This window comes from Sinocyclocheilus rhinocerous, unplaced genomic scaffold (assembly GCF_001515625.1).
Source record: "Sinocyclocheilus rhinocerous isolate Xijiao unplaced genomic scaffold, SAMN03320098_v1.1 scaffold239, whole genome shotgun sequence".
Lineage (NCBI taxonomy): Eukaryota > Metazoa > Chordata > Actinopteri > Cypriniformes > Cyprinidae > Sinocyclocheilus > Sinocyclocheilus rhinocerous.
Window position 1 is genome coordinate 588,858 of NW_015653198.1, and position 21,392 is coordinate 610,249.

At 35.6% G+C, this 21,392-nt stretch overlaps 1 protein-coding gene across 12 annotated transcripts in view; it reads right to left on the minus strand.

Annotated features, from left to right (window-relative positions):
• The window catches only part of LOC107715650 (nuclear factor 1 X-type-like), a 182,136-nt gene that overhangs the window by 34,889 nt on the left and 125,855 nt on the right, over positions 1–21,392 (minus strand). For all 12 annotated transcript variants that reach the window (XM_016521817.1, XM_016521809.1, XM_016521813.1 and 9 more), the window contains 3 exons: positions 2,726–2,788; positions 855–929; positions 209–320 (listed from right to left, as the gene is read on the minus strand). In XM_016521817.1, coding sequence (XP_016377303.1) covers positions 209–320; positions 855–929; positions 2,726–2,788 — 250 coding nt within the window. The remainder of the gene's footprint in view (positions 1–208; positions 321–854; positions 930–2,725; positions 2,789–21,392) is intronic.

The following is a 21,392-nucleotide window of genomic DNA, read 5'->3' on the forward strand; positions in this document are numbered from 1 at the left end:
TATATATATATATATATTATGGTTTCATTTTACTTTCTAATAAATAATAAGAAATCATGAAATTGATCAGAATGATATATGCCAATATTATTTTATTTTAGATTTATATTTAAGAAGGGAGCCCACTCAATTTTTGGCATCAAAAATATTTAAAAATCCTGGCATAGAATGAAAGGAAAGTGAGCTCTGTGTGTGTGTGTGTGTGTACCTGGTCGATGGCGTGGACGTAATGGAGCGGCGACCCAGGTTGATGTTGTAATATCCTGGACTGTCAAGGTCGGCCAGAGAGAAGTTGGGTCCGCTTGCTGTGGCAACTGGTGCTGAATTAGATACAGACAGAGAGAAGTCTGATTAATCAATGCCATCATTCATCTTTGTTCTCATGACAACATAGTAAAACTTTTCTTCATGTCAGATTTAAGAATAATAGAAATCACAGAAGGTTACACAAGCTTATAAAAGTCAGACACAAACTCTATCATGGTTTCCACAACAATATGAAGCAGCAAAACTGTTTTCAACATTGATAATAATAAGAAATGTATCTTGAGCAGCAAATCAGCATATTATAATGATTTCTGAAGGATCCTGTGACGCTGAAGACTGGAGTAATAATGCTGAAAAAACAGCAAAAATCACAGGAATAACCTGTGACACTGAAGACTGGAGTAATGATGCTGAAAATACAGCAATATTAATATATTGTCTTATTTGCAGGTTTTTTGGGGGGCTTTTTATTTGTAACTGTTTGGATGATTTTAAGGATTTATAATAATAAGAAAAGCCTTTTTCGTTTCAATACAATGTTGATATTTACGGCTGCTGATCAGAAAGACGCTGCTCATGTGACTTACTCTGTGACACACGGACCAACTCCGCCACGTTCCATACGCCTGACGTCACGAAGCAGTCCTGGAAACTCAAGTGCCCTGGAGAGAAAGAGAGAGAGGCCAGAAATGAAAACACTACACCGACAAATTATACTGAAAAAAAAAAAAAATCCCCATATTTACTCATCTGCACCTGTCAAACACACGCACACACAAAATAAACTGGGCTCAATTGTCATAAAAAGGCATATAATTACAGTCATCGGTTGGCATATGTTCTCCGTCTCGTAGGAATAACAGGCTACCCCGTACTTATGGTTAACTCCAACCCAGCACTCCAATCTCAGCTAAAACTTAACGAGGACACTAAAAATGCTTTATGTCACACTTAAGTATGTGTGTGCGACACTGCATGCAAATATACAAACGTATTTGCTTTCGCTGTGCATATGGGCTTTCAATATGTACTTTTGTGTGTGTGGGCAAAACGGGTGAATGAGCCATGCTTCCACACCCATCTGTAGTGCTGGCTGAGGTCAGCGTGTGTGTGTGTGTGCCGGTTAACCGCAGCGAGGCCCGCGCATGAGCTCAGTGTCGCCCGTGCCGCAGCCATGTGGTTCCCATCAGCCAATCACAGAGTGATTTATGAGCGTTCCGCCATTCTCCGTCACAGCCGGCCTAGCAACACTTCACTATAATAAGCTTGGATGGAAATCGCTTTCGCTCACACTCCATATTTGTGCGAGAGTCGGGTGTGCATGTGACCTTATTAACGTAAATAAAGCAGCTTACGGTATCAATCGGCTCGTATTTGTGCGTATGGAGGTCCAAGGAGAGCGCGGCTCACCCACAGATCCATCTGCTGACTGGCAGGCGGAGTGGAAAATGGTGGCTGACGCGTTGATTGTGTAGCGTTGGGATTTCATCACGCCGTTTCCACCATTGCTAACCAGAGTTTACTCGCTCGCGGCCTTTAATGACAACTTCAGATGTGATTCTATTGAGTTTAAGTGGACTGCTTCTTGAACAACCAAGGCTTCTCAATCGTTTTTGATGAATTTTAAGGCTTGGCAAAGAAAAAAACCTTGTAGAAGAACCATTTTGGGTGCCAGAAATTATGAATAATGACTTTGCAGCGCAGAAGAACCATTTATAGTTCTAGTAAGAACCGTTCAGTGAACAGTTCTTAAGATTTTTTCAGTTCTTCATGGAACCATAGAATCATGTTGTTCCAAACCTGCATGACTGCCTATCTAACAAAAATAGTTTAGCAGAAGGTTGACATTAAAGGCTGACACTTAAGTCTGGAGTTTAGAAAGATTTGAACACTCTTAAAATTAAAGGTTCTTTATGCACTATAGTTCCATAAAGAACCTTTTAATTTGAGAAAACGTCTTCTTTGGAGTGGAAAAAGATTCTTTAGATGGTTAAAATGTTCTTTAAAACACACAGTAAACTGTAAACTCAAAAACTTGAGGACTTTATGGGAAAAAAAAAGTTGGATTGTACTTTCAACAAACGTAATTTCAAGTTCTACAAACTCAAAACTATTGTATTTTTACTTATGGATCCGAGTTCATTAAATTAGTGAAACTTGTGTTTCAGTTTGTTTAGCAACCTGAAAGGTTACATAGAGATACTTCCAAAACGGAGTTTGTCTGACAAAATGGAAGTTGAATTTTTAGTGTGTTTTTTTTTTTTTTTAAGAATCTTTAACTGAACAGTTCTTTGGGGAACCAAGAACTCCTTTTTGGTTCCTCCAGACACCTTTATATTAAATTCAAATGTATTTGAGTAAATGAAGACTTTAATTTCTGGGTTGAATGGCATCAGGCTGTAAAATCCTTTTGGAACCTTTGAGTGTGTGTGCGCGATTTTTGTTATGCTTGACCCACCATTGGGCGGAGGCTTGATGTCTGCTTCTCCTTGTTGGTTGGAGTTATCCGATTGTCCAGATTCTGCAAAGCCGACAGAGAAAGAGAGAGAGAGAGAAAGAGAGGAGGGGAAAAAAAGAGAGCAGATTAAACATGGGACGGCTGGGTTCAGTCCAAAGGTGCCTGAATCAATTAGCAGATGTAGAACATTCTATATATTCTCTGCCAGCACATATTCAATGTAGCGCTGAGACGACACAGCTGGAAATGAGACATGCAAAATGTGCTCCGGTTCTGGATCATTTACATGATATTCAGACAAAATCTGGACCTTTATACATGAAATCTGATGTTCTGTCTTGTAGTTAGCGTGTATTTGACTTGTTATACATTATCGTTCAAAAGTCTGGCAATGGAAGGATTTTTTTATTTTTTATTATTATATATTTTTTGGTCACTTTTGATCAAATTAATGCATCCTTGCTGAATTAAAATATTAATAATAAAAAAGTGTAGGTTTGATAACAGATAACCATTAATATTGCTCATACTTTGAGTTGGTTAGTGAACAAATGTGTAGCCTTAAGTATTAAACACCAAAGACTTTAGTAACTCCTCAGATTACATGGATTTCAGAATCAAATTCTGCCTAGGTCGATAAACAAAGATTATACTCTATTATTTTTATATAACAATATCTATATATATATAGACATAAAACCACAAAACAGTCTTTCGGCCTTGAAACAAGATCTTTAGTCCGGCAATGTAGACCCCAGGTGTGTTAAAAAACACAACTGGACTTGGTCAGTCGGGTCCAATGAAAAACACAGCCGAAACAAACTACCCACACCACTGTCCATTTTAGGCTTGAAGGTGCGCTGCTAATCTAAAATCTATAAATCTGCAAAATATACATCCGAGAGCAGCCTGGTGAAACCCAACTCTGCTGTATAGCTCATAAGATGTAGACAAAGGCTGGTGTGCAGCCATCGAGTTGTTTGGACAATGTCTCCGTAGGCTTTTTATCTTAGAAAGTATAGCGATCTTGGAGTGAGACCAGACCCCTGCGGCTGTTTGAATTGGCCGAGACTCACTACCCCCTTTTTTCTATATGCACTGAGGTTTTGACTAACTATAGACCTTAAGAAGGATGTCACTTGGTTACTTTGGCCTTTCCGTGTTTTCTGCTGTGAGTATTGATGAATGTTTCACCTCTTTAGCCAATCATACTTAGTGTTTTTAGCATGTTTGCTAGTTGCTAGGAGGGTTCTGGATAGTCGCTTGCTAGCCCAAGTCAAAAGAGCCTACCCTTCTATGATATTCTGGTCTGTAGATTTGCCTCGAAATTTAGCAGTAGTGGTGTTTGGCCTTAGCATGCACCGCTAATTATGTGCAGCAGCAGAATGTGGTTTAAAAAACCAACAGTATACGTTTTGAAGGAAAAAATGAACACGACAGCCCCCTCTTTCCTTCTTTTCTCTCTCTCGCACCCCCTCGTTCGCTTGCTGCTGTTGTTGTATGGAATCCTGGCAGCCATCTTAGCGCTTGGCAGCCATCTTAGCATTGGCGGTACCAGAGCATTCCAGCTAGCTTACAAAAGCACCCACACACAGACACACTCCTCTCAGAGAGAAAACCTCTCCACCAACGCGCTATACGCTAAAAGCCTCGCAAATGAAGGTTATTTTCAGCTACTTGTGCTAAACGCTAATTGAGGGGGGAAAATATCGACTGCCGCCGCGTTTTGCTCGCAGATGCACACGTACTGATACTGTGAGCTGATATGCAAGTAAATTTGCTTTAATCGACTCAACTGGATGTAAAACACTATAATCAACTCATGCAATCTCATTCTAAGTGTTATATATTATATTCCTTACAAAAACTACTATAGTGGTACCATGATGGTAACACATTGTTTAATGATTTAAAGGGGCTTCGGTCCCGGTCTTTCACCTCAGTCCACCTAAAAATCTGATTAGCTCCTAAAAATCTGTATTATAAATAAATAAATAATAATAAAAAAAGAATAAAAATGAATAAACAGATAATAATACATAATACAAATAAATAAATATTTTTATTTGTATATTTGTAAAAAAAAACAAAACAAAAAAAAAACCTTTTTAATTCATTTTAAAATGTTATTTATTTTATTTAAATTTTTTTCCCAGTAAATTAACTAAATATGACTTTAATTAAAAAAAAAAGTTTTTAGTTTTAGTTACCTATAATAAACCTGGCATTACCACGGTACATTTTAGAAGTAACAAATACCTGCAATTCAATTAGATTAAAGGAGAATAGTTATTCTAAGACGAATTATGTGACAAGTAAACTTTTCAAATTGCAATCTGGCAGCCACATGCAGGCCACTATTGGTCAAATTGTATGGCATTCTAGACTGTAAATACAATTCTAATCAGAATCACTATTCCGTTTAGTTCATTTAAATACCCGGGTTACCGATGGATTCTGTGAATTCAAAATAGCTACAATCCGTATTGATTAGCGCCCACCGGTGGTGTGGAAGTATGAAGCGCAGCTTAAAGGGTTAGTTCACCCAAAAATTAAAATTCTGTCATTAATTACTCACCCTCATGTCACTTTATTCAACAATTCGTCTCCTCCGCATCACCCTGCAGCGCCATTTTGGCACAGCTGACACAGAACAGCATACGCTGTTTACGTCCAGCGGATACTCTCCAAAATAGCGCTACAGGGTGATGGGTTTCTGAACTGGATCAAAAGTATCTTAATTTGTGTTCCGAAGATGAACGAAGGTCTTACGGGTTTGAAACGGCATGAGGGTGAGTAATTAATGACAGAATTTTCATTTTTGGGTGAACTAACCCTTTAAGGAGACGTCTCGGATGACCTCCAATCCAATTACATGGCACATTAGTGAAGCTCACTATGCAAAACTGGACGCGAGTGAATGAGAGAGGCCGCGCTATTGGGCACAGACAAAGCGCAGATGAGCAGGGGGCCAGATCATCAAAACTCAAACACACAAAGGAGAGACTGTCCATTATTAGAGCACAGACTCCAGCCTATGGAGTCCAATCAACACTGTTATCAGCATGCAACCACCCACACACACACACACACACACACACACAGCTACTGCATCCAACTATGTTCATGCTAATCCTTATCTTCCCGGCACACACAGTCAAAGGACCCCTGAACACACCATGCCAAAGATACTGAGTGACACACACACACACACACAGGCAGTGTTTTTAACATGACAAAAGTGTCTTTACAATGGTAGACAACTTCTTGAGTAAGTTTCAAATGAAAAACCATTGTTTGACATGGTATTTAAAACTATTACCATCCCTAAACAGCAAGTGTTGATCATTCACACACCCATTTCTTAAAAGGAGCCATCTAATGACTCCTTCAGCATGCAAATATTCATAAGCAACTGCGCTTGTGAGAGCAAAGACACATTTGCTATTATAATCATGATTTGCTTTGAATTGTTAAACTTAATAGGCTTGACCTATAGGATCTCTGAAAGGTTTTCACTTAGGCATTCTTCACTTTATTGCTCATACTTTGTGTTAGTGAACTGAACAAACTCCAAATCCTGAACACTCAACTCTGGCACAAACTTGTCCTGCACCATTTGTGATGTGACTTGTCTTTTACTAAGCGATGAGACTCAATAACCACATAAAACTCCTAATAGAAACACACTAAAGATCTTCCTGGCATCACAATTAATGCTTCACAACTAAACATATCAGTTTAGTGAGTATTACTTTGTTTCTAGCAAATATAATTATAATGTATATAATTTGTTGCTTTTTGAGAGTGTTGGGGTTCATTTTAACCCCTACCAAAAACTTTATAACAATCTACAACATAACAAAAACAACATGACATCAACCAAAAAGCAATGTTAAATAAACTTATGAACTTTTTTTTTATTCCGGAATAACAAATAACTGATACACTAACATTCAAAAGTATGATTTTTTTTTTTTAAATATATAAACATTAAAGAAATTAATACTTTTATTCAGCAAGGATACATTAAATTGACCGAAATCATCAGTAAAGATTTCTTATAATATCTTTTTTACTTTCTATTCATCAAAGAATCCTGAAAAAAATCTAATGGTGTCCATGAACACATTAAGCAACACATTGATAATTAGAAATGTTTCTTGAGCAAAAAAGCATATTAGACTGATTTCTGAAGGATCATGTGACACTGAAGACCGGAGTAATGATGCTGAAAATTCAATTAGTTTAAAAACAAATTTAAACAGAAAACTGTTATTTTAAATAATAATCATATTTCACAATATTACTCTGTTTACTGTATTTGTAATGAAATAAATGCATCCTTGGTGAGCAGAAGAGGCTTCTTTCAACTTCAATCTTTCCTGACGTCTTTTTGAACTTCTTTACCGATCCCAAACTTTTGAAAGTTTGTGCATGTGCAAAGTAAAACAAGAAACTAAAAAGGGTCGATTTTGAATTATATTAACTTCAAATGAAATCGACCCAAATGTATCCTTGCCCTAAAGAGAAAACATTACTTCTATGTGTGTGTGTGTTTTAGTTGGAGAGGCATGTTAGATCCCCTGGATTCAAACGTCATGGCTTATGATGACAAATACATGGAAAATGTATACTGCATGAAAATGTGCAATGCATTTCCCTGAAAAAACAAAACAAAACAAAAACCCAATGCATGCCTCCACACCTTAGGTACACACTCGCACACACACTACGGTGCAGAATGAAGAGGCAGCACAGCTTTTCCAATTGGGTTTTGCTTAAGAGGTTTATCGGTATGTTGCTAAACATTCTGACCTTTTTTTTTTAATCCGTAATGCGCTTAAAATGTTCCAAACCCTTCTAATCCCCACGGCGATCCCACACAGATGTTCTCTGAGCTCTTTTATTGGACTTTATTTGAGTATTTGCCCCCCTCCACCAGCACTTATTTATTCATTTCCTATCTTATGAAAGCACACTCCATCCTGTGCCCGCACCCCCTCAGCCCTGCGTTTCCCAGCAGCCCCTGCAGCGAGTGAAATCAGACAGCTTGCGCTTTTAAAGGGAGTCTATACCTGCTCTGGACCCCCCACCACTAATTGTAGATTAATATGTATGCGGACGCACGCGGGGGGCAGATATGAAATGTGAACGTGTAATGAGGCAGGTGTGTTTGGAGTTTGCATGTAAGCGCGTGTGTGAGCGTGTGTGCGTGTGCATAGGCACATGGGTATTACGGTGGGAAACTGGGCATGGATGTGTGTTTCCTCTGGAAAATATGTCTGTGAGCGTGTATGTGCATTTGTATGCGTTTGGGTGAGCGTGTGCGTGCTGTTGATGCAAGAGAAACATAAACATCATGTACATGATTACAATATGCATATCCATGCTAGAGGATGATTTTTTTTTTTAAATGACCCAAAAATGAGAACTTAGTCATTGTTTACTCACCCTCATGTCATTACAAACCTGTATGACTTATTTTTCTTCCGTGGACCTCAAAAGGAGACGTTTAGTACAGTGTTCAAGCTGCACTTTTACACACAATGAAAGTCAATGGCAATTAAAAGCCATCCACATGACTTTATGCTCCTCCAAGCCATAAAAAAATAACTTAGTTTTGACCTATAACATAATATATGAGATGTATGGACTATTTTTATGGTGCTTTAATGTCATTTTTGGAGCTTGACAAATGGTTACCAGAGAAAAAAGCAGCCATCAGAATCCTGTTTATAAATGACTGAAAATAACTATATATTTTTGTTATTTAACCGTTTACTTTTATTTATTTGTTTCTTGTTTACTTCGCTATTTTAATTAAACTTAAGACATTTTTTTCCCCTGTGATTTAATTTAATCTTAATTTTAGCTGATACAACTTCACCATCAATGTTGCAAATAAACAAATTAAAATCAGTGTTATTTTAGTATTATTTATATACTATTACAATATTTATTAGTATTGTAAATTAGCTTTTATTTTTATATTTTGTTTTATTTTATTTTCAGTTTTCATTTTAATTTAAGTTTTAGTACTTTTATTTTAGTGTTTTTGTCACTTTTATTAGTATTTGTTAATATTTCTATTTGCCTTAAATTTTTTTTAAATTCAGTTTCAATTTGAGTACTTTACATTAAGCTTATTTTATTTCAGCTCGTTCCAACGTACGTTTTAAGTTTTCATCTAATATTTGTATTTTATTTCAATGTCAGATTTATTTTAATTTATGAAAAAGATTTGTAGTGGTTTTAGTTAATAACAACACGCTATGAAAATTATATGATTAATACATCATAATACGTTTTTGCATTACTTTAACTTAATCAAAATAATTAAACCAGTTTCAACGTAAATTAAGTGATATGAGATTCAACTCATTTTTAATATAATTTAAGCTGAAAAGATTTACATTTTCAGCTTATTTGATTCAACTAAAAAAAATCTAAGGCAGCAAGTGATTATTGAGTAAATGATGACAAGAGTTTTTATTTTCCGGTGAACTGTCCCTTTAAGGCCCTTGCGTGTGTTGTGCTTACGACACACAAATGTAGATTCTCTACGTTTCTGTTTACGCATGTGTGTGTTTGTGTGTCTGGCCTGGGTCATGCCAAAGAGGAGCAGGTGTGTAGGGATCTGCCCTGCATCGTCCGCTGCCCATCTGTGTGCCCGTCTGTGCCCGCTTCGTGCCAACTACACACCCGGCACAGCACAGAAAGATGGCGAGAAGCAGAGCGGGGAGGGGGAACAGAGACGTCCGCAACAGCAGCTTTAACGCAAAAGAAACGTGGACACACGGTATGGCTGAGAAATGAAAAACTGGATGGGAAAAAAAATCATAAAAAGAGAGAGAGAAAGTTGGCGTGCCGCCCATCTCTTTCATGTTCTGTCCTCTTCTCGTCTGATTAGAGAGATGTAACCAAGCAGCTGGCACGGATAGACACAGTTTGCCACTCTCAGAGGATAACGGCCAACGTTTAATCTATACTTTTACTATGTACACACATCAAAGACACACACACACACACCTTATCGTAATCTAATCCATTTACTATCCATGCAGAACTAAGCCCGAAAGGAGAGCGATAACACACACACACATCTGTCCGTGGGTGTTTGTGTGCTGTGATTTCAGCGCCGTCGCCCTAAAACTTCCATCTGTATTTACACTGATGCAAACGCTGGCACTAACGGATGCAATACCGTTTTTAGTGTGTCTGGGGTGAAAATAGTATCACAGTGGAGATCAAATCTGAGCGTGGAGGGGTGTAGTGACTCTCGATGGCCACCAGGGAGCGGAGGACACAGGAAAAGAGATTTGTTGACCTCAGGAAGGTAAACGTTGGCCTGAAATAAACCCTGTTTAGAGTAAAACATATGTGGTCACAGTGAAATGGCCTGGGAGGGGAGCTGGAAGAAAATCCGATGACGTGCTACACCTCAAAGAGAATCTAAACGACTTTCTATAATGTTTGCTTTCTTTTGAACTCCCAAGATATACTGCTGTTCAAAAGTTTGGGGTTGTAAGACTTTATGTTTTTGAAAGAAGTCTCGTATGCTCAGCAATGCTTCAATTTAAGAGATAGTTCTGCCAAATGAAAATCTGGCCATTGTTAACTCGCTTTCGTGTCATTCCAAACCTGTATAGCTTTCATTCTTCTGTGGACCTTAAAAGGAGACGTTTAGTACAGTGTTCAAGCTGCACTTTTACAAACAATAAAAGTAAATGCAGACAGATGCCATTAAAAGCCATCCACATGACTTTTACTCTGTATCAAGTCTTCGGAGCCGTAAAAAGCTTGACAGCTGGTCAGCCACGAGCAGCCATTACAATCCTGTTCCTGTATGATTCAAAAATAACTATATATTTTTGTTTTTTAACCTTGCGTAGTTTAATTTGTTTTTCTTACGTTGTGTTATTTTATTTAAGCTTAAGGAAATGCTTTTTTTCGTAATTGTTTTCATCTTAATTTTAGCTTTAGTGTATAATTAATAAAATTCAAACTTCCTCAGTGTTGCAGATTGACAAATTAAAAGCAATGTTATTTTAGTAATTATTAAATATTGTGAATTAGCTTTGATTTTTATATTTTGTTTTTTTATTTAGTTTATTTTTATATTTTGATTTTGTTTTTTTTAAATAAGTCTCTTGTACTCACTAAGGCTGCATTTATTTGGTCAAAAATACAGTAAAAACAGCAATATTGTGAAATATTATTGCAATTTAAAATAACTGTTTTCTATTTGAATACCTTTTAAAATACAATTTATTCCTGTGATGCAAAACTGAATTTTCAGCATCATTACTCCAGTCTTCAGAAATCATTCTAATATGCTGATTTGCTGCTCAAGAAACATTAATTATTATCATCAATGTTGAAAACAGCTGTGCTGCTGCTTCTTTTTTTTGTCATATATTTTTTTCAGGATTCTTTTATAAACAGGAATAGCATTTATTAGAAATAAAAATCTTTTGTAACATCACAAATGTCTTCACTGTCACTTTTAATGAATTTAATGCATCCTTGCTGAATGAAAATATAATTTTGTAACAAAAATAAATGAATAAAACAAATCACCCCCAAAAAATTCACATCCAATTGTTTTGAAAATCTAACAGCACACCTGCACTCATCAAAACACGATTCATGTCTGTTATGTGACACATTATTTATCAAAGTTTTCTTAGGGTTCATATACTGAATGTTAGATATCTGACCAAACACTAAGTATATAGGCTTGCCGCGATAGACGGTGCTGACAGTGATACCGGTGTTAAGCCGCAAAACCGGTTACGTCACTTTCCCACCGCGTCACCGACCCCCACCGTCGTTTTGATTTTTTGTAGTAATAAAAATAATTTAGTTCAGTTTATATTATAATACATGTTTACTTATTTCCAGTTTTGTATACTTACAAAAAAAAGTTATTTGTTATTTTATATTAGGCATAGCCTGCCCTATAGCATGGTGTACTTTTATTTGTTTTGTTAATAAAAGTTCTATGTTTTATATATACGCTAAAGTGAGTTTGACGTTGTATTTTGTTGTTGCATTCAAGCAATTGACGCCAAATTGCCGCTAATTCGAAAGTGAAAGTAAAATGCGCACGGCGCTTTTAAGCTATTTAAAAGCGACGGAAAGCGAGGAAAAGAGGGAAAATTCAAATGAACTAAAAATTAACAATTACTTTACTCCGAATTGCTGCTATTTGAAAGTGAAAGTAAAATGCGCACGCCACTTTTACAAGCTATTTAAAAGCGAAGGAAAGCGAGGAAAAGAGGGAACGCCCCCGCCCCCGCGGTGATTACCGGTGTTGTCACACGTTGATTAACCGGTGGGAAAATTTCCTCACCGTCACAACCTTATAAGTATAGTGCTTCTTGCCTTAGCGCACGCCAAAAATAAATGTTAACTTTCTAAGTAGGCTATGTCTTTTGTCTGGATGACTGTTTTCATGTGAGAGATTCATAATCACAGAAAAACGATTTCAGAAACTACAAATGCAGGCGCAATGTGAAATAATGGGTTTCTGGGATGATTGTTTACAGGCTGAAGTATGTGAAGTATGCTAACAAGTCAGCTTGTATATCAGAGTATAAAAGATGTGAGGATGATATGAGCGTGTGTGTGTGTGGATCATGTGAGGCGGGATCTGCCAAAAAGAGAGACAGACAGGGAGAGAGACGTGGCTGAGCTGTGGGAAAGTCTTATCTCGCCAAGAAAGTGGAGCAGAGGGAGTGTAGAAGGAAGAGTGAAAGAGAGACGTGCTGGCTGAGATCACAGACACTGAGAGAGAGAGAGAGAGAGAGAGAGAGAGAGAGAGAGAGAGAGCGGGGCGACGACCATAATGCCACGATATAACACACACTGTCACAGCATTCACACCCTGACCTTACATATTCATGTCTTCAATTCTTTTATTATGGCTCACAGAAGAGATTGAAATATTGAAAGCAGAGTGAAGCAACAGTGAGAGCTATAAAAAATTAAACGCCTCATTTTGCTGTCCGCACCACACTGACTTTACAAGAGAGATTTTATATACACAGAAAGCATATTAAATGCAAGCAAAGAGTCTACTTTAATTTTTTCAAATAAAATGTCAAAATATCGGTGAAATAATGTTCCATCATTCAGCGTAACAGCGTACATATTTATGTAAAAATTAAACAACATACTTATTCTGACCTCTACTTATAAATATATAAAAATAATAAGTCGTCATACTAAATTAAAGTAAAAAATAAATACAAAATATGAATAAAATAATATACATTTTAGTATATAGTATATTTAAAAAGACACATATAATAATAAAACAATAGTAAAATTTAAATGTATATAAATTATACACACATTTACTGTATATATAATAAAATAATAATGAAAATATTAATAAAACAATATATATTTTAGTATATAGTATTATATACTGTATATATATATATATAAAATAAATAATAAATAATAAAAATATTAATAAAAAATACATATTGTAAATGTATATAAATTATACAAACACACATACTGTATATATATATATATATATATATATTAGTGTTTTTCATTGTTTTATTATATTTGTGTGTATAATGATATAAATAATGATAAAAATACAAAAATTTAATTTAAAAAATGTCATTTAAATATACAAATGTCATTTAAATAAAAAATAAATATTTATATGAATTAATTTAAATTAAGTATCCATTACATAGCAGCCAAAAACCCGACAACAGACATGCCCGCCTTACGGTTTAAAAAAAAAAACCCTGCATCTAATCATAGTCTTGTGTTAACAACCGTAAATTTAACAAGTGTCATTTAGAAAGCTAATTCAGTCTGAAGAGTGCTTTAGAAACTAGATAAACACGCAGTAAATTACTCTGCAGACACACTGGATGCACACATTAAGTAACACACACTGTAGCTGGTGGCTTCACATGTCAATCAGGCGCTCTCTTCCTGTGTAAACGGACACTTCTTCTCCAGAACCAGATGTAAAGTGGACCAGGCTTTATGCTGAGACTCAACTCTCTCTTTGTTTCAGGAAGTCCATCTGGTTTTCCTGTGTGGTCTTCCCTCTTCATCACACCATTACATAATGCACACACTAGAAAGTACCATTCACACAACATTTCTCTCCAATGTATTCCAGCGCAGCATTTAAATAACACAAACCAGCCTAACAGAGAACAACGACACGACTGAAACCCAGTGAACTACACAATTAAAGCCATGAAATCCAGAGCAAAATCACTGCGGCAGCTGAAAACCCTTGCTGGAGAACCGGAGTGGATTTATTTGGGCTGGTAAACACACAGATAATCACTCCAAACTGAGTGGAGGTGTTTTACGAGCGCTGTAAAACTACACACAAACACATAAACGAACGGCTGTTAAAGAACGCATGTGCTTATTTTAGCTAATGAGGGTCTGAATAGCAGAAAGAGACACAGAGAGAGATAGCGAGAAAGAGGAGCATGGGATACAGCCGATGAATGAACTAGATAATACTGTAGTTAAACTATAGTCAAGCTATCCTATTAGACAATTACAGTTAGCTGCATAAGCTACTAAGTAGTGCTGGGCGGTATGACCAAAAATGTATGAACCGGTATACCACCCAGCACTACTACTAAGTAGCTTACTATATTAAAGGTATGAGCCCAGAATCTTTTAAACCACATTTCTGAGCATGTTTTGCATTGAGAATAGCATTTGTCTGCCACAATTGGGGTGACAATTGGATAAACTTACACTATTGCTAACTAATAAACTAGAATTGATAAAATATAAAGAACTTGAATGAATAATATTCACTTTCAACCAGTGTTGCTGGTTAAGGGAAGTAAAATCAAAATGGAATGAATTTGAAAATGACTTTAAATTTCAGAATATAAAATAAAAATAAAAGTGATGTGAAATGTTGCCTTGGCAAATAAAGTACAAATAAAGTTAAAGATAAAGTACTCAAATTAAACCTGATAAAAATTAAAATAAATTAAAGAAATTAAAAACAGCGCATAAAATAAGTACAAATGTATCACATTTAAATATAAAAAAGCTAATTTATAATAACTACTATTAGTATAGTATATAAATAATACTAAAATAACCTTTTTAATTTGTTGCAACATTAATGAGGACGTTTTTTCATCATAGCAAAGAAATGTTGCCATATGAAATAACTGAAATTAATTAGCGCATAAAATAAGTACAAATGTATCACATTTAAATATAAAAAAGTTAATTTATAATAACTACTATTAGTATAGTATATAAATAATACTAAAATAACCTTTTTAATTTGTTGCAACATTAATGAGGACGTTTTTTCATCATAGCAAAGAAATGTTGCCATATGAAATAACTGAAATTAAATATATGCAAGTACCAAAATGACTAAAATTAAACCCGAAATAAAAAATAATGACAAACAGGGGGAAAATGCCAAATGCAAACAAGTTACTAAAATTAAACCTAAAATTAAAGACTAAAAAACTAATAAAAATGACAAAAACACATATAAATTACTAAAAATGTAAACAAAAAAATTAAACATTAAAATGAAAACTGAAAATATAAAAAAGCCAATACATAAATATACTATAATAGTATTTATAATACTAGAATAAATGTTAATTTGTTAATCTGCAACACTGATGAAGCTTTGTGAGATTTAAAAGCTAAAGCTACAATTAAGATGAAAAACAATGAAGTAAAAGCACTTTTCAGAAGTTGAAATAATATAACACAAAATTAACAAAAAGCTCAAACTAAGCAAGATGAAAAACATCAAATAACAAAAAGAAAGTTATTTCAGATGTCATCAGCAGCCTTCGAGTTTCAGTGCGATGAGACATCCCACCTGCAGATGGCGATACAGTGTGACAAGTTCTTTCCACGGCTGCACTAAACATGAAGAAGCAACAGATTGCGTGAAAAAAATGCAGCTGTATGTGTCCGAGCATTATCTCATGATCTGATCGGGCGAACAAATAAACATGTTTAGACTTTCTATTTTCTTTAAAAGCCTTGAGTGTCAGCCAGCCCCGCACACACACTCACACTCTTCAGTTACATTCCTCATATCATAGCACAGAAAGATTAGCTGATACACGGACCTCTTCATGTCACATGGAGGAACGCGAGAATGGGATGTTTTCCTCAATCTCTCCTGAACTTGAAGAGTCTGTGAGGAGAAACTACAGGTGCATCTCAATAAATTAGAATGTCGTGGAAAAGTTCATTTATTTCAGTAATTCAACTCAAATTGTGAAACTCGTGTATTAAATAAATTCAATGCACACAGACTGAAGTAGTTTAAAGGGTTAGTTCACCCAAAAATGAAAATTAGCCCATAAATTACTCACCCTCAAGTCATCCTAGGTGTATATGACTTTCTTCTTTCAGACGAATCCAATCAGGAGTTATATTAAAAAATGTCCTGGCTCTTCCCAAGCTTTATAATGGCAGTGAATGGGTGTTATTTTTCAATAGTCCAAAAGCCAGTAAGCTGAAACATTGCTTCCTTTGCTCCTGTAAACAAAATCTTGGTTCTCGCGAGACTAGCATATTCTCACTGGACCTTATGCTACGCCTACGTCCTACGTCATCCACCTGAACGGCTTCCGCGTACAACAGTTAGCTCAAGCTACAAAAAAGTGGTTATAACATTTTAAATATGGATATGTTTCTTATAAAAACGCATTGATTCGCTTCAGGAGGCCTTTATTCCCCCGGAGCCGTGTGAGGTAGGGGTTCCTTTTGCTTTAATTACTGCCTCAATTCGGCGTGGCATGGAGGTGATCAGTTTGTGGCACTGCTGAGGTGGTATGGAAGCCCAGGTTTCTTTGACAGTGGCCTTCAGCTCATCTGCATTTTTTGGTCTCTTGTTTCTCATTTTCCTCTTGATTTTGAAGGCTCAGGAAACCTTTGCAGGTGTTTTGAGTTCCATATTCTAATTTGTTGCGATAGTGAATTGGTGGGTTTTTGTTAAATGTGAGCCAAAATCATCACAATTAAAAGAACCAAAGACTTAAACTACTTCAGTCTGTGTGCATTGAATTTATTTAATACACGAGTTTCACAATTTGGTCAACTATACCTAAAGTGAACCCTATTTACTTTCTTAAGCATGTGATTCTAATGTAAAGTTTGATCTCTTATCAAAATAAAACAGCCTAACTTTACTGATTATCCCATTTTACTCTGAAAAACGTCAGATGATGGAACCAAAAAAAGGTTCCATGTTTTTGCACCCTCAAGTGGCTTTACGGTCATTTAAGGAGATCCGTTTTGTGCGTGATTCAGCTTTTAGCGGCTCACCATCGATCTTCGAGCTAATAGATTTCCATCATGTATCAATCCACTTATCAAACTGAACTAATGTAATCTAATCCGGTCTGTATGGGTGCAGAGTTAAGCCTGTATCTCATCTGTCTTAGCAGATAAGACATTAATGCTCTCAGTTCGTTCATCAGGACGGCACCTCCACGATAAGAGAATATTAAATCAGATCCCGTGTCAGGAGGTCATGCGTCAAACTCATCCCGCTCATAAACAGCAGGTTAAATCTCTCCGAGGAGCGCTGGCAACGCGCTCGCTGAGAGGAAACAGAATCCGACAGGAGGAAAGGTGGAAACTAAAGAACACCTCAGACCCAGAAGATCCGTCACAGTCATTCTCCCAAACAGCTCGCTACAAATGCTCTTATGTATACAGTGATGGCCGCGTGAATGCGGTTTTCCATTCCACTGCACTACTTTCTCATTTTCTCTATGTAAATATGTGCTGGATGGACATGTTTGACAGTCACGCTCATGTTTTGCAACATCCCGCAAATGATACAGTCTTCTAAAAACACAGAGCTCAATTTAAATAAGTTCAAAAACGAGGCCTTGTGTTTTTTCAAAGCAAGTATGTTCTGTGTGAGTGACCCCTAGGGCTGCATGATTGAGGGAAAAAATTTAATTTATGATATTTCAGATTAAAAAATGTGATTGTGATCGGCATTGTGATTTTAAAAAGCAGCTCCAGGTTTGCTGTGTTTGCTTGCAGAGCTTCACAATTTGGGTAATATTTAATAAATATATGTATTATTTATTAATAAATGAATGTATTATACTCATTGCTGAACACAAGCATTAAACAAAAAATGTATTGCTATTGTAATATTTGCATATTTTATTGTAAAATAAAAATAGCATTTAATAATGAAAATAAATAATCATTACTAAATAAAAATATTAATCAAAATAATTATAACTAATGTAATATGACTGTAAAATAAAATGAGCATTTGATAATAATAATAATAATAATAATAAGTTATTACCAAGTATTACTATTGTACTATTTGACTGTAAAATAAATTAACATTTATTATTAACAATAAAAATTATTACAAATTAAAAAATTAATTTATGTAAGATATTATATATAATATATAAAATATTATATAAGAAATATTACTATTGTAATATCTGACTGTAAAATTAAAAACTAGTATTTAAAATTATAAAATAAAAATATACATATTAAATATAAATATAGAAATATAGTAAAAACTAATTTTAGTTTAGAGTACAACTATAAAATTACAATACTAATATCTATGGCTCTTTTTGTGTTATTATGGCTCTTCTAAGGCTATTTACGGTCTTAATTTCTGAAATTTCAAATGTTAAACCACCAAGTTTTTATATTTTAATGAAAATACACAGAGAGCCATTTAAGCTTATTTTTTATTATTGACTACAGCCGGTTTATAAGTGCATTTATTCATTTAACTAATATTTCATAATCACAATAATCCATATCGCAATTTGGTTTTATTTCAATTTTTAAAAAGTTGCATTATTATTATTATTTTTTTAAGGTATTTTACCTTGTAGGCATCCATACAATTTATGCGCTATATTTTGAAGCTATTTGACAGCTATACATGAGGAAAACACTGAATTTAAGTCATTATTCACTGAAAATCTCGTCGTAAGCCATAGTCACCATCCGCTTTCATTGTATGATAAAGACCAGCCAATATATTCTGCTAAATGGCTTATTTGGTGTTCAACTTAGAAATCACTGCATTCAGGATCATAAAATCATTTTGAGTGACATGAATGTGCAAACAGAATTTTCATTTTTTGGTGTACTGTCCCTTTAAGAATCTCAGCCTGGGAAGACAATTCAGTGTGAAGTGCACAAATAAACAAGTGTACTCTATCTCACTGAAGTAACACACCTCGAGCAATTTTACCAGCTAGATTAACAAAAGCGCAAAGTGTTTCTCAGCGCCTGGGCGGAGGAGAGTTGCAGAAGAGTCTGAGGAACTTTGGGAGCGTGTCGACAGGGTGGAGACAGACAGACAGATAGAGAGAGAGAGAGACAGAGGGGCTGAGGTATATGTTGAGACGAGGGGCTGCATCTGTTTGGCTCCTGCTCCATCGGAGTCTAGTGTTTCACACTACGCCTCTGGGATCTGCCATTCCAGCCAACGCTTTATGAAAAACAGCTTTGGAAAGAGATAGAGAGAGAGAAAGACAGATATGGGAGGACAAGGGGGTGAGACTAAAACAGGAAAAGCAGAGGAGGTGTGAGGGAAAGTGATGGAGAAAAAGAAAAAGTAGGTGGAGGGATACGACAGCGAGACAGAAAAAGAAAAACAGATGAAAATGCGGAGAGACGTGTATGTGTGTGAGCAGACACCTGAATGAATGAAATTAAATAAGACTGACAGGCCAGAAATACTCGGGAGCTACACAGTTCATTATAATCTGCTGAATTCTTACCCATTTTCTGCACTTCTAATTTTGAGGGAAAATCTGCGGAATTCTGTGGAATGGAATTTTCTCTGGACTGCAATTTTGTGGAATAGAATTCTGGAATGGAGCTAAATGTGCTATACACTTACTGCTACATACAAACATGACAAAATTAGACAAAATATTTACTAATTAGCACTGCTCACATGATCAAAGTATCTTGTGACGACAAGATACAAACGACAAGAGCTAAATGACTGACAAACTGACAAAAAAGTTACAAACTTTTTTGTTTTCTTGGCCTGTACGAATTAATCTTTTGGAAACGCAATATATGCACCAACCACCTTCCCAAACTTGTAATGTTGTCAAAAAAAGAAGAAAAATTAAGGGCTCCCTACAGTTTTTCCACCGAAATAAAAGCTTGGTTTAATGTTTGAAAATTTATAAATTAAGACAAATTAAATTTGTAATTTCACAACTGTACTGTAAAATAACATTTTTAGTATTTTTTTTTATAAAAACACATTTTTTTGTTGTTGTTGTCATTATTACTACTATTTTATAGCCATATTAAAATAAAATCACAATCACAATTACAATACTAAAATGTATTTTCTTCATAATTTCTTCATTTTCAAACATTAAACCACCAAGCCTTTTTACTTTAGTTTATTAAATTATTTAGTTTAAGTTTTTAAGTGATCTGATAATCGCACTAAGCCATATTAAGATTTCAGGTTTATTTCAAAACTGACATGACATGACATAAAATAAAAAATAAATAAAATGAAATAAAATAAATATGGAATTGTTTATTTTACAGTGAAATATTACAGTGTTTAATATGTTTATTTATTATTATTATTATTGATAATAATAATTATTATTTTAATAGTTATGTTGAAATGTAATCACAATTTTTGGACAAACTTCGCAGCCCCATCAGAGAGAAAACAAACGCAATTACATTTTCCCCTCCAAATCATACAGTGCTAATAAGTGCACATGCAAAACCGCCCTTGAGCTCTCAAACCTGTGCTAGAGAGTGAAATGTGTGTATTTATGATAAAATACCAGCCTACGACACAGGAAATGGGAAAGTCTGCTGAAATGCACTCAGATAAAACAAACTGCAGAGAAAGAAAGAGAGAAATCCTACTGTAGAGTGAGTGAGCGGCTCATTTTTATGAAGCTTAATCAGAACCAGAGGAACTGAGCAAAGTTTACATGTGCTAATAGCAGTGAGATGGGAGAGTATGGCGGGAGGTACAGTACACACACTGAAAACTACTGCACCACAGCTGCCACTGACAAAATGGACTGGAAAAATCAGATTGCAAAGGTTGGAAATGCACTTAGTTCATGATTCACTTCTGGCTCCCACCCTGTTTCTCCCTCTCTGCTCTCCTCCAAGAGTATGGCGGGAGGGACAGTACACACACTGAAAACTACTGCACCACAGCTGCCACTGACAAAATGGACTGGAAAAATCAGATTGCAAAGGTTGGAAATGCACTTAGTTCATGATTCACTTCTGGCTCCCACCCTGTTCCTCCCTCTCTGCTCTCCTCCAGTGCCTTCGCTTTTCTTTCGGCCTCTTTTTTCTTTCTCCCAACTATGTCTTATGGTCATACAGATGAACAGACGTCTATTAATATAAAAACTAGGGCTGTCAACGTTAACACGTTAACGCATGCGATTAAGTTTACAATCCTTAACGCGTTAAAATAATTTAACGCAATTAACGCAAAATTAGTGAAGCACAATTTCTATTCTAACCCTTTAACCCAATTTTGCTACTCTGCTTGCGATCAGATCATTTTAAGCCGCTACACTTCGGGAAAGTTTTCAGTCCAATGATCCAGTAAGCGAATGCATTCAAACAATCC